Below are 15092 nucleotides of genomic sequence, written 5' to 3'. Positions count from 1 at the left end.
TTTGGATAGCAGACATCACCCGCCCCACCCACATGCCTGGAGACACAGCATACTGTAGTGCCTGGGGATATGGGACACCTGACTCCCTGCCTGCAATACACTGCATACTGCTACACTGTGCCTAGCAATACACAGCACTTTATTTTATCCAGTGGCGTAGCTACAAACCTCGGGGCCCCGATGCGGAATTTGGACGCCCCCCCCATCCTACATTAAATAGCCAGGAGTAGGGGCCTCCAGTATAGGTAGCCAGGAATAGGTGTCTCAGTATAGATAGCGAGGGATAGGTGCCTCAGTACAGATAGCTAGGGATAGGTGCCTCAGTATTGATAGCCAGGGATAGGTGCCTCAGTATAGATAGCCAGGGATAGGTGCCTTAGTATAGATAGCCAGGATTAGATGCCTCAGTATAGATAGTCAGGAATAGGTACCTCAGTATAAGTAGCCAGGGTAACCAGGGGGCAGGTGGATGCAGCGGCATGGACCAGCAGCAGCAGAGCAGTTATCAAATACTCACTTCGCCTCGATCCATGCACTGCATTTACTTAGTTCTTCTTGTTCTTGCATTACAACTCACAGTAAGAACGCCCCTACTGTGAGCTGAAACGCAGGACAGGAAGAAGTTTGTAGATGCATCGTGTGGATCATGGCGAAGTGAATGAGTATTTGATGACCCCTTAGCAGCAGCACGTGGGGAGGATGAGCGGACCCCTCAGGGGCTCCGGTCGCACAGGCGACTGCTGTGAACGTGGCCCCTACATCCCTGATAATATCACGATGGAACTACCTGCAGCACTTTATTGTGAATGTTGAACTAGAGTACACCAATGCATTTAACCAAAAGACATCCCGGGTGAAAATATAGACAGAGGAATTTGGTTTCCAAAGGACGATAGACTGGATTACAATATTACTGATCTTGCTTTGTTTGGTATAGATGATGCTGCAGTAAAATCCCAGTTATCCAGCACCAACGGGGATTGGCTAATGCCGGATATGTGTAGTTTACCAAAAATTCCTCAGTTTATGAAACCACCAAATCCGACTCTAGGTACCAAAAATGGTTCCAACTCCTCGACTCCTTAGTCTAATACTTACCAGGGCTGTGGATTTAGTACAAAAATTATCCGACTCCTCCGTTTATGAAACCACCAACCCCAGATACCAAAAATTGCTCCGACTCAAACTCAGACTCCACAGCCCTGCTAAAAACAAGGCTATATGCCACACTGTATACTTACCATAAACTCTTTATTAAAGGAATACTATCGATACCCAAGTGTTCTAAAATGACAGTGTGCAAATAATGTCTAAGTAGCTGTGTAAACATTTTCCTACTTTTCATGTTAAATATCAGGACAAAAGCTGTAATTTATTGAGGGTAGGATTTAGCTACCGTATATTGGGACAAATCAATTGCAGAAGGGGTGTCTGCTTTAATGCACAGCCAGAGTTGCATATCAGACTGCAGAAAGCAAATATCAAACATATCAAACTCTGAAAGCAAAAACAGTATGAAAAAGCTGTGACAATTAGTTACATTTCCTCTGCTCTCTTCAGACACTTCAGTCAGAAACAGAGCTCCCAACAGCTGCAGCTCCTGTGTCCTGTCTCTCTCTGTCACACACAGAGCTACATATAGAGTTAAAGAGAAACTCCAACCTAGAATTGAACTTAATCCCAATCAGTAGCTGATACCCCCTTTTACATGAGAAATATAATGATTTTCACAAACAGACCATCAGGGGGCGCTGTATGACTGATTTTGTGCTGAAACCCCTCCCACAAGAAGCTCTGAGTATCGCGGTACTCTGGGCAAACTGCCACAATGTAACAATGTTCACAGACAGGAATTAGCCGTTTACAGTGGTCTCTAACAGCCAAAACAGCTAGGAGCAGCTACATAACCTGCCCACAGTAAAAATTTCACCATGTAATAAATGTCAGAATGTAAATCGGGGAGAGGAAAGATTTTACAATGAGCAAACACTGACTAAATCATTTATACATAATTATGGTAAAAAATGAAGCACTCTTTTTTTTACTACATTATTTTCACTGGAGTTCCTCTTTAACTGATCAAGTGTGAGGGGAATTTCCCCTCTCCTCATGGCTCAGTCAGCAGTCAGTTTTGGCTTCAGTAAAGCTTGAATGTATTTTGATAACAGTAAACAAAGAAGTTGCTACTAAAATGTATACACCAGTACTTAGCAGCACTTCCCAAACAATTCCTGTGTCAATTGAAAAAAATATGTGAATCGATAGTATTCCTTTGATGTAGAAATACAGCAATTAAAAACAAATTAAGACAAAAGGACAGACTTAACTGTAATGTAACAGAGGTTTTATTACTGTACTAGTAAAAAAGCCCGCCCATTACTAAGTGGGCACTAGGCTATGCCCCCCCCCCCCCCCTTCCCCGCAACACGAGCACAGATGCATCCCGCTCGCCCATCCTCCATCGCTGTCTGCAGTATACACAGGGAGATGTTGCTTGCTTGGCAGTTGGAAAAAGCTGTTATTTCCCACAATGCAATGAGGTTCACAGACAGCAAACTGACACACACACACACAGACACACACGTTTTATTATATAGGACTAGAAGACCCAATCCCGTTTAAAAATCAGGCTCTAGGTCTGCTTCTTTTACTTTGCGCGCGCCCGTCCTCGCACACGCCGCCCAGCTTGTTGGCCCCTTCCTCCAGTCCCAACTGCTGTCCGGGTCTGTGCTGCGCACATGCGCAGTAGCAAAAAGCACGGACCCAGCTACACAGGAACAGCGTGCCGCAGGGGTTTAATTATAGAGGACTAGTGACCTTAGCCCGTTTAAAAAACGGGCTAGGTCTGTCACCACGCGCCTGCCGCGCACCCGCCTGCCTCGCACACGCACACCCACTCCTTCCTCCCCTTCAGTGTCTCTGCGTCCCTCCCTGCACATGCGCAGTACAACAAAACACACACACAGGGACATGGGACGCAGAGACACTTGGAGACACGTGCGCCCGCTGCCTCTTCTGGTCCCATCCTCCTCCGGCTCTCGCAGTATCTCTGCGTCTGTCCCTGCACATGCACAGTGCAAAAAAGCACTGACAAAGGGACAGACGCAGGGACACTTGCAAATTATATATAGAGATAAGGGAATGTAAAAGTAAGAATTATGTATCCTGCAAAGCCAAGATTATTCTGGTTAACAGAGTTCTGGATAATGGGTGGTTTTGAGCAGTGGAGAGTGATGTCCAGAGGATGGATGCATAACAGCAGCAGAGAATCGGGAGATTCTGTGGTCAGAGGATGTGAGAAGCGGGGCTGTGGAATTGGTACAAATATCATCCGACAACTCGGTTTTATGAAACCAAAGACTTTGGGCACCCACTCCAGGTACCTAAAATATTTCCGACTCCTCAACCCAGACACCACAGCCCTGATGAGAAGACCTAACGGCTGGTACACACATCAGATCGACAGGTCAAAATCGATCATTTCCAGCATGTTATATGAGAATATATATATATATATATATATATATATATATATATATATATATATATATATATATATATATATATATATATATATATATATATATATATGTGTGTGTGTGTAGGGCCGGATTTGTACTTTTTACTGCCCAAGGCCACTATCACCAGCCGCCCCCTGACAAACAACTACTGCCCTACCACACACACACACTTTTATTGGTCCCAGTAATCAATGTTTTTAAAAATGCTTATTAATGATGTAATTTTACTGAACAATCAACCTTGCGATTGATTGGATTGAACAGTGTTGATGTTGCCAATCGACTACAAATAACCAATTGTCAATTTCTTTTATCAGTCTATTTTGTGAATCGGAATGGTCTGAAATGATCGGAATCGTAAATAATTTTTATTCCATTTATGGGCCAAAATGATTCTTTATGCTCTGATAGGTTGGAGCTGGTGGAGAGCAGAGTTGGACTTAAAAAGCGATGAATGACAGTTCAGGTAACAAACAATAAGCTGCCCATGTTTGCTGCCTCTTCACTTCTTGAGTTCCAAGCACTTGCCCAGTGCCCAACTGCTCATGTTGGCAGATTGACTACATGTGTGCCAGTCCGCCGCCCACCCCTTGCTTCCTGGTGCCCTAGGCCATGGCCTGTGCGACCTTGCCTGAAATCCGGAGATATATATATATATATATATATATATATATATATATATATATATATATATATATATATATAATCATTTCTGAGCAAATCGTGCTGGATTGACTGTTACTGTTTATTCTGGTGTATAAGACTACTTTTTAACCCTTGAAAATCTTCTGAAAAGTTGGGGGTCGTCTTATACGCTAGGTGTTATTGGTGCTGGGTGATATGTGATACGCGTATGCGACAGGCTGATGTTTACACGTTGCGGATACGTGATGCGCGTGCGCAATATGCTGATGTTTAATTATGCTGCATATGCTGGAGACAAGCTCACCGCTCACGCTGCAAGGTCTGAAAGAAAGAGATCGTGCTGTGCCCATGCCTCTTCCACCCGTCTGGCCCGCCCTATCCTGATACCGCCTCTCAAATCTCGCTGCTGAGGACTGTAGTAAAGTGGCGCAGGTGCACATGTGCGAGATCTTAGAGGCAGAGAAGGAGGTAAATAGGATACAAGGGTGGGCCAGAAGGGTGAAAGAGGCGTGTTTTATGGGCACAGCACAATATATTCTTCCATACCGCTCCAATAAACAGGGAGACAAGGAGAGCTGACCAATCCAACCAGTCAATTGCCTGTATATTGTTAGATACTGGGTACCACATACAGTACAGCACCAGTATCTGTTCATACATAGCACCAGTATATGATCTTTTTAAAAATTTTATTTGGTGTGTGTTGGAAAAGGGGTCGTCTTATACAGCAAGTATAACTCTATACTTTAACTGGAAAAGTTGGGGGCTCGTGTTTTACGCCCAGTCGTTTTATACGCCAGAATATACAGTATATCTCACACCAGGCATTACATTTCAGTCAGGCCACATGGAGTGCAGAGCATTCTCAATTTTCTTTGTCTAGAGCTGTGCTCATGAAAAAAAAAAATACAGAATCTCAAATGACAATAAACCATTTCCTTACACAAAGCAAAGGTTCTACTGAAATGAAAGAGAAAAAAAATCCCGTAGAAGTAAACAATTATACGAACTGACTTTACATTTTCTTTATAGCATACGTATCCCTGAACGTTGAGAGGTAGAATTACACCTGAACAAGAGCCTTAATAGTCGTCATATTGCAGTAATTCATTCTGTATACACCTGAGTGCACGCTTCCACTGCTGGAGGCCAGATACAAACACACAGCCAATCATCATCTCGGGCCTGGAGATATACATTAATTGAGTGTGCAGCTTCAAACCGATCACATCACAGGGAGGAGGATGCTTGCAGGAAGCTAAAACCACAGCATCTTCTGGAATCCAGCACACGTGACAGTGGGGAAAGCAGACAGGGGATTAACCTGCCATGCTGACAACATCATACTATGGGATTATACTGCAGGAAGAAGTTACAGGGGGCTTCAAATGACCAACTGGCAGGGCTCAAAACAGCAAGAAACAAACACGCATGGCTGATGTCAGAAGATTATATGTATTTGTCATGATCACCTACACTTATGCTGGATTTCCAAACAAATCAATCTGTGTCAGAGACAAGGTTACATCTGCTCCAGTGGCTGCCCGAAACAGAACATTTTTATGAAATATTCACCATGACTGCTACCGCCCCAATAAAAGACAGGTCATAAAATCCGCTAATTACATTTAAAACAAATTACCCTGTGCTTATCAGCAATCATTCTCGTCTTGCAACCTTTTTAAAAAAAACCTTGTTAAAACAAAACTCCATGTGAAAGAAGAAACATTTCGTCCAATTATGGGTTCAATGAGGAATGATTACCGTAAATGCATTTTTAAAACCTAATTTGAGGTATACCAACAATCACATTACTAACTTCCCATATCCCACAGCTGGCTAATACATTATTTTAAGTAGAAGCCACATCCGAGGTCCCTGAACTCCCGGCAGCGGAATGGCAACATCGGTAACTCCACTTGCTCGACATGCAGTATTACACGGCAGCAAAAAAAAACGAAAAAGAAAAACGTGTTGCATCAGCCACCTATCCACTTCCCATGCTGGGCACTACCAAGAGCCCAGCCGATATACGGGAGCAGCTGACAGGCAGTGGATTCACCACCTTCACCCTCCCATCTGAAAGAGGCCTAAGGGTCCTATCATTTTTTGCCATTTTAATTTGTGTTATTATTTGTAACAGTTTTTAATCAAGGCAATTTTTTTTTCAGCACAGAACCAATGATGGGTGCAAATTGCATTTGCTAGTTTCAAATCATTTCAGAGACAAATTTGGTTCATTTTGTTATGTAGGCCTACCCTCAAGACTGTCTATATTTCAATATACATAATTAGACCAATGCCTCATTATGTATATATAGCAAGTAAATTATTTACGAAACCCTGTTAACATGCTATGTGCCTCTTAAAAGCCGCCCTCACCTTGCTTATTTCTGACACATAATTCCACATGTGCATATTACCTATGAGGTTCACCACACAGGATCTGAAAGTGCTTGGGAGAGCACCAGAACTATCCTTGGACTCGGATTCTAGATGCGACTGTCAGCAATTGTCACCTTGCAGTAATCACTAGCTTTCTCAGACTCATCCTCAACTTTCACCATGATGGGAAGTTGGCGGGAATTCTTATTGAAACAGTTGATAGTAACTGAACCTAGTCGGCAGAACATGAGGACATGTATGTTGTAGCTGGTCAGTGCCGACTGCCAACAACCAGGGACATTTCACTGCACAAAACTACAACATGTGGAAATTCAGGCAGCTGGGCGTGACGTTAAACCAGCTAACTTCTCAATGTAAAGAGACACCCCTCGGGCACCACACCTCTGGCCATTCTTTTATCATTCCACAGAGATGAAACACCTTATAAATTCTTCATGTACAAGACACATCCAACTACTCGCAATTACCAATAATGCTAAGAAAAGGGGAAGCTAAAGCTTGAAATCACTCACCTTGAGGTGCAACGCAAGGTAAGTATTTTAGTGCTGTACCAGAACCAATCGCTAGTGATATCTATTTTATCCTTTATGGTACCCATTGGAAATGTATATCAATTTTGCAACAAAAATGGCCACCAGTGGTATATTTAAAGTTATATCTGTTTTGTATTAAGGTGGACCTGTACTCTTGCACAGAAGGAAAACCGAGAAATGCACCCTGTATGTATTTAGAGAGTTTAGCCTGTCTAATTCACCCTCATTTGTGTCAAATCACAAGTTGTTTTTGATCTCTCCCCTGTGTCACATGCCTGACATGGCAAATATGCTCATTTGAATGTACAGGGTGTTAACAAAATGTCCGCTTCCCTGAATCAGGAAGTAGAAACACTGCAGATTTATTGCAGGATTTCTATCAGCTAAAACAAAGAAAAGTTTTTCTTTAAAGGTTATTATACTGTTGTGTATTTTTAGAGCACAGAGGACATTCTGAGTTCAGATCCACTTTAAGGAAGAAGAAGAAAAAAACAGTATGGCTGCACTTCTTGTACTGTGATGTTGCATTAGTTACTGCGATTTAAGATATTTGTTTTCCCACAGTGCCGAGCAGGACCACAGATGGGCAGACACCAACCATAATGATTTGAGATTGTTAGCTGGTGATTAGCAGTTAACAGTCAAGGCTAGGGATCAGGGGATGAGTAGCATAATTTCCTCCAAAGTGCCATGTTGCTGGGATAGTGCTGGGGTGGGGGTGGGGGGTTACTAATAATTACAGTATGATCAAAATTACACCATCTTCCTACTTCTTCATAGAAGATGAAGGTGCAATTGTCAAGATTTATCGTGATATATTTTGCTCTGCACCCCAGATATTTTAGATTAGGTGTCCTTTAAAGCGGACCTGAACTCAGAACTTCATCTCAGCTCTAAATGGTAAGCAACAACATAACCTGTAAAGAAAAAAACATTCTTTGCTACAACTGATACAAACCCTGCAATAAATATGCAGTTCGTCTACTTCCTGCTCTCATAGAAGCAGACATATTATAAACATCCTATGCTTACAAATGAGCTCTCTGCTGTGGCAGTCAGCCGACACAGCTAAGGGATCAAATTACAACTTGTGCGTATTCACAGATAAAGGGGAATTAGACAGGCTAAGTACATACAGGGGGCATTTCTATATGTTTTCCTTCTGTCCAGTGCAAGAGTTCAGGTCCACTTTAAGCGGTCAGATAAAGGACAACCCCTTACAACCAGCCATCTTGAAACAAAATATAGGTATCTCAAAATATGCTGTCTTTACAGCAGTAAATACTTTCCTTCATTCATATTGCTACAAGAAGTCAGAAAGTAACACATACTGTATATACTAGAGTATAAGACGACTTTTTGGGACTAAAAAAAAATAAAATAAAAGGTAGCTCAAAAGTGGGGGGTCGGCTTATACTCGAGTCACCATGTCAGATATGCAGCCATGAATGTGCCCCCGTCTCCCCTCCAGAGTGGAACAGTATGCAAATTACCACTGTGTCTCCACCCGAGTGCACAGTGCATATGCAGTATGGGTTGCCAGAATTCTCATTGCTGGTTGTCCAGCCCACCACCACCAGCCCCAGCGGAGCAGCTTCAGCTTGTCCGTTGCAGGCTCACCTTTATTGACGCTTAAGCACATAATCATGACTAGCAAATCAGAGACTTACACAACTATCACCTGGCTAAACTAATCACATGCTTCTCCATGAGTTCTCCTTGACATGACCATGGCTAGTAAGGAGCCATTGCGAAAGACTACCTAATGCCTCTTGTGGCTGCAACTCTCAAGTGCTTTAAGGCACACCTGAAGTGAGGTAAACGAAGGCTGCCATATTTATTTCCTTTTAAACAATGTAAATTGCCTACTGTTCATTTGTTTCTTCTACTTTAAAGGATACCTAGAATGGGGGAACAGAGGCACACAGGTTACAAACGAAGAAGCGGTAAGTGAGGGCTCACACCCTCCTGACAGCATACCATGTATTTTTTATAATGGGGCTTGGGCTCTGGTATTCTTTACGCCATAGACCCTGAACAAGCATGCAGATCAGATATTTCTGACAGGAGTGTGACTGGATAAGCCATGTGCTTGTATTAGGTGTGTGATCTATGCTACTACTGATGCCAGAAAAATCAACTGGAATGGTTTCAAAGGAAATAAATATGGCAGCCTCCATATCCCTCTCACTTAATAGGTAAGTTTTATGCCAGTGGTAATGTTTATACCCTAAAACCAATTACCAACTTTATTGATAGACACACATACCTGAACAATCTGCTCAATTTTACACACACATCTATAACTCATTTCAAGGCTGCAAACTTGGATGGTGGGCAAAAAAAATGCATGTAGAAATCAAAGACAAGTGTGTACCCTGCCTGAGAAGGCAGTCCATGTACACTGTGGTGTAATGGAAAGCATTGCACATGGTGTGAACAGTTACGTACCCACAAAAAGAGTGCCACTGCCCAAAGCCATCATTAGTGTTAACCACTTAAAGGATACCCGAACTGACATGTGACATGATGAGATAGACATGGGTATGTACAGTGCCTAGCACACAAAACTATGCTGTGTTCCTTTTTTTCTTTCTCTGGCTGAAAGAGTTAAATATCAGGTATGTAAGTGGCTGACTCAGTCCTGACTCAGACAGGAAGTCACTACAGTGTGTCCCTCACTGATAAGAAATTCCAACTATAAAACACTTTCCTAGCAGAAAATGGCTTCTGAGAGCAAGAAAGAGGTAAAAAGGGGAAATTATCAGTGAGGGTCACACTGTAATCACTTCCTGTCAGGACTGAGTCATCCACTTACATACCTGATATTTAACTCTTTCAGGCAGAGAAAGAAAAAAAGGAACACAGCATAGTTATTTGTGTGCTGGGCACTGTACATACACATGTCTATCTCATCATGTCACTTGTCAATTCGGGTACCCTTTAAGGACCACGGGCCTAAACCCCCTAAAGACCAGGCCATTTTTCACAAAATAAGCCACTGCAGCTTTAAGGCCTCGCTGCAGGGCCGCACAACTCAGCGCACAAGTGATTCCCCCACCCTTCTCTGCCCACCAACAGAGCTCTCTGTTGGTGGGCAATGATCGCTCCCAGGATGTTTGTTTTATAAATATTTATTTCATTTATTTTTAAATACATTTGTTTATTTTTACTATATCCCCTCCCTCCTTCCCCCGCCAGCCAATCATTGTGATCGGCTGTCATAGGCATCAGCCAATGACAGCCGATCAGTCTTGAGGGCCCAGCCGTGTCACCCGGCTGTCCCAAGTACAGTGCTGCCTTAGATCGCATCACTGTATTATGTAAATCGCCATCTACTAGTCTCCTAACGGCGATCTCTGCTGGGAGACTAATGGTGGAGCGGAACTCCGTCATCCAAGCAGAGATGTGCGCGCGATCTCCCGCAAATCCCTGCCCCAGGACTTTACGCCAATCGCTGTTAGCGGTCCTGGGGCTGGTGCCGTGTGCACACCCATCGGCGTGACGAGGTTGCCAAGAAGTTAAGGTGAAAATCTAGCACAGGTATCCCTGACGTCAGCGGCCTCCCCTTCAGGGATCAACCGACCCTATTGTAGCTCCAGCTGCAAAGTACAGCGGGATGCCATCTGATCTCTCTCACAAAAAAACATAATAATGGTCTACCATGCACCTAATGTGCACAATGAATGGAGGAAAACTGTAATCCAAAGCAATCATAAAATATTTATTTTATTAACTTATATTTATATTACTTAACTTATATTAACTTATATTTATACTAGTCTACCTAAGCCCATTTAAAAATGGGCTCTAGGTAGTGAAATTATCGCTGCCAGTCAGTGTGCGCCAGTGTGCTCGCCGCCACACACGCACACACGGCCGCCCTGCTCCCTGGCCCGACCTCCCGTCCCAACAGCTGTATGTACTGCGCACTTGCGCAATACAAAAAACCCACAGATGGACAGACAGGGAAAGTGGATGTCGCAGGGACAGTTAGGTTTTATTGTATAGGATTACTTTACTTAAACAATGCAAATTGTCTGGCTGTCCTGCTGATCTTCTGTCTGTAATACGTTTAGGGCCCATTCACACTGGGGAGCTTTCCTAGCGAATTCTGCAGCGCTTTGAATCGCTGGCAGTCTCTAGCGTTTTGAAAAGCGCTGATGTAATGTATAGTTTATAGAAGTGATCTCACTGCAGCAATCACCTGCGGTTTGTGTAAATCGCAAACATGTTGCATGCAGCGGTTTTCCCAATTATTGCGCAATCTCAGCTAAATGTTAAAGTATTGTGAAACGCTATCGTGCAAAAAAATCTTTCTGGAACAGAAAAAAAACATGAAAAAATCATGACGACAAGACACTAGTGATTTTGCTAGTGTTTTGCTATTCTCAGTGTGAATGGGCCCTCAGTCTTGCACCCTGAGAAAGCATGCAGTTCAGATGTATGACTGAAGTCTGACTGCATTTGCCACATGCTTATTTCAGGTGTGTGATTCACCCACTACTGATGCATGAAAGATCAGGAGGATGCTAGGAACTGGTATTCTTTAAAAGGAAATAAATATGGTAGCCTGCATTGCCCTCTCGCCTTGTGGCCCAATATGCCAAGCCGATCGATGATGATCCAAATGAAATTTGATTAGAATGATAGAATGCTATTCTACACTGCAAGCTCAACATTTATAGATTCCTGCAGAAGTCTATCAACTGTCAAACTGCAAGCATTGTACTGTCACTACAACGACTAACTGTATACACCAGAGTACCCGTGACTGCAGCACTGAAAGCTTCATGCTAGGTAGTCACGATTCTATTTCCTGTCCAATTAACGGGAATCTGGCGATTATTTTCACACGTCCAATCTGTTTCCGATCTATAACAGGATCAATTTTGTAAAGTTCTCATCGTAAAATGGATTTAGTTGGCTCACATTGTTCGCTTTACGCGTTCTTGTTTGCGTCTGTGATTCGGCAGCCCAAATCTCGCAATTTAGTGTGATTTGCGCATGTGATTCCCGTTCAATAGAATGAGAATCACAGCGCAATCGCCCCCGAAACGCTGCATGCAGCGCGTTGGCGATTAAACAAAATCTCAACCGCTGCAGTGTAAAATGTATCCATTAGATAGATTAGTAGCAGCGCTTTGGGTAATCACCGGCGATCAGAAAAGCGCTGAAGAATCGCCCCAGTGTGAACCAGCACTTATTGATCGGGGGAGTTTAGACATGTACACATGATACAACTTCCCATCAGATTACCTGTCGATTGGATGGAAAACTTAATCATGTGTACATAGCATTCGTTTATCAACAATTTCCATACAAAGTAGGCAGATATTGGAACCACAACTTGTTCAGCTGTTTTGCCCTGCCTAATGCAGCATAACACCTCTGAGTGCCCTCAACTGAGACTTCCCACTGCACCTTTCTTATTATTTATTTTATTTACCTGAACCCTCAAACTACTGATGCGATTGATTAAATAGTGAGGAGAGCACAAAAGTTATGGTGGTTAATTGACCTTCCAATTCGATCATTTTATCAAATTGGAGGAAGATCGATGCTGGCCTCCTATGCTGTCACCATTGTGTCTGCTTTTAACACAAGCACCTGTACCATGTGGCACCAGGTGCATGCGACGTCACACATACGCTTGGTGCCATGTGGTACAGGCGCGTTTGCGGTAAAGGCTGACACGGCAGTAACGGCGGAGGAGACTAGGAATTGCACTGATGGACAGGTCAGAATTTAGGAAGCAAGGGCAACAGGTGATATGGTTTTTATCCTGGAGGGTGGCCAGGCAGGCGGCGGAGGCGCTAGGCCAATTTCTAATCGATTTCATCAGAAGTCTGCGGTGTATGCACAAGCAACAGATCCCTCTCATGTCTGATCGTCGATCTTTCCATACATTGACTGATGAACGAGCACCTTTAAAGGGGTTCTTTCGCGAAAAAAGTAGGCAGTTAAAAAATGTGACAGATGACAGGTTTTGGGCCAGTCCATCTTTTTAAGGGGAATTCTCAGGGCTTTCTTTGTTTTCAACAGCATTTCCTGAACAACAGTTGCAAAATCTAACTGACATAATAGTGTGCAAGTGATTAGGGAGGCCGGCTGGTATCTTGCTATTTTGGCAGTTAAACTGCTGTTCAGGAAATGCTGTTGAAAACAAAGAAAGCCCTGAGAATCCCCCTTAAAAAGATGGACTGGCCCAAAACCTGTCATCTGTCACATTTTTTAACTGCCTACTTTTTTCGCGAAAGAACCCCTTTAAGAAGTATAGATTAAATTAAGTGAGGTCCATTAATTTATCCTTTGGACCAATAATGTGTGAGCCATGGGTGTCCATAGAGGTCTCAGGGACAGGAAGTGATGTAAAATAGAAACTGAAAACAAGGTCCAAACCCATTTATACATTTCAAAACCACAATAAATTGCTTAGTGTCTATCTAGCTAGCACACAGCCCAGTTCCAGATTACCAGTCAAATATTGTTGGTTTGAAAATCCATATCATTTCAAATTGTATTTTTGAACCAGGTTCAAGGATAACACAAATTCCAAACAAATTTTGCTTGGATTAACAATCAAAGGCCGACTGAAACCAACTTGGTCTACATTGTTCCTATTAAAAAAAAGTATTTCGCTCAATACAACTGCATATTGGACCAATTTCACTTTAAAGCCACATTACTGAACATGATCTGCCTGTATTCGGTCAGGATTCTATAAAATATTTGCTGTCCAGACCTGTCTAATGGCTGTAAGTTCATTTGTCAGCACAGACAGATGTGACTGGTTCAGATATCTCTCTGTACACTGCCATGGAATATATCAGCAGCACATGCACAAACAATCTAAATAATGTCAAATATTTGCTAAGGCGTAGCAGATCTGATAGAGGCCGATGTCACAAACGTCACAAACGTAACAAATGATTGCAGATATTTGAATGACTAACTGACAGTCACTGCGGTAGCTGTGCCCTTAACATCCAGCGTCATGTTTGTCTGTCAGTGACCCAGAGCCATGACCAGACACTGGAAAACGAACAACGATCTAGTCCATTGACTGAGCTTATACTCTCACAAGTGCTCTCTCTAAGTCAAGGAAGTGGAACAAAACAGGATTAGAGTTAAGAAAACAAGGAGGCACCTACCAGGTTTCCCCTCTTCCCCGTCTGCCTTCATGTTGTGAATTCAGCCAGGCAGCAGCTGGAAAACTCTGTCACAAGTCACTATCGAGGCTCAGCTCCTCCCAGCGCTGCTACAGGAAGTGCTGTGTCCTGGTTACCTGTGCTGCCAGGAATTTCACCCTCTCACAGGTTGCTGAGTGGAGGCATGATGTCAGTACAAGCCAGCGGACATACGGGGGGAGGGGCCTGCACTCGCTCACTCTCTTCTGGGCTATCACTGCAGACAGCTTGGCTTTCACTATGCTAAAAAGTCCAGCAGAGCTGGCAGCTCATTAGATTCACCCCACCATGGGCAGGAAAAGTCAGTCATCATAACTCTCACATATTGCTGCAGAGGAGGAGAATCCAATGAGATGTAACATTCATTCCCTGCATGTTATGTCACACAAGCTACTGCAGAAGTTGCTTTCCACAGTATCTGTTTATGTTCATTAGACCATTGTAGCAATTGTTACTATGAAAAGTCTCTGCAGATGATGACAATCTGCCACAAAGATGTTTGGCTGGGCTGAATTTTGTAGCAAGAATATCTGTACATATCAATCAATTGCGGACATGAAGCTGATGAATATACAAATACCATACAATTATCTCTTTGGTCATACGAATGCAGTGCTACTAGTCAATGTTACTGGATGATATGGTCTCATTTTTGGGATTGTGTATGCTGAACAAAGGTCCATCAGGCCTGCCATTTAGGCTCATGTCTGCAGGTACCTGTACATGTGTATGTAAAGGTGGCCATTAACGGTACAATGCCACAGAGGATCGATTGTTCGATTCAATCATTATGATCG

The 15092-nt window shown here is 43.1% G+C and overlaps 1 protein-coding gene across 4 annotated transcripts in view; it reads right to left on the bottom strand.

The window, feature by feature from the left end:
- KAZN (kazrin, periplakin interacting protein) overlaps positions 1-15092 on the bottom strand; it is a 294829-nt gene that overhangs the window by 139697 nt on the left and 140040 nt on the right. The window contains exon 1 of one of the 4 annotated variants that reach the window (XM_068240532.1): positions 14260-14401. The exons of the other annotated variants lie outside the window; for them this stretch is intronic. Within the exon in view, the coding sequence (XP_068096633.1) occupies positions 14260-14290 (31 nt within the window). The 5' untranslated portion in view covers positions 14291-14401. Of the gene's footprint in view, positions 1-14259; positions 14402-15092 lie in introns of those variants that run through there. 4 annotated transcript variants of the gene reach the window in all.

The sequence above is a fragment of the Hyperolius riggenbachi genome, chromosome 6 (genome assembly GCF_040937935.1).
Source record: "Hyperolius riggenbachi isolate aHypRig1 chromosome 6, aHypRig1.pri, whole genome shotgun sequence".
In the NCBI taxonomy this organism is placed as follows: Eukaryota; Metazoa; Chordata; class Amphibia; order Anura; family Hyperoliidae; genus Hyperolius; species Hyperolius riggenbachi.
Note: the sequence above shows the minus strand (reverse complement) of the source record. Positions and strands in the feature narration are given on the sequence as shown.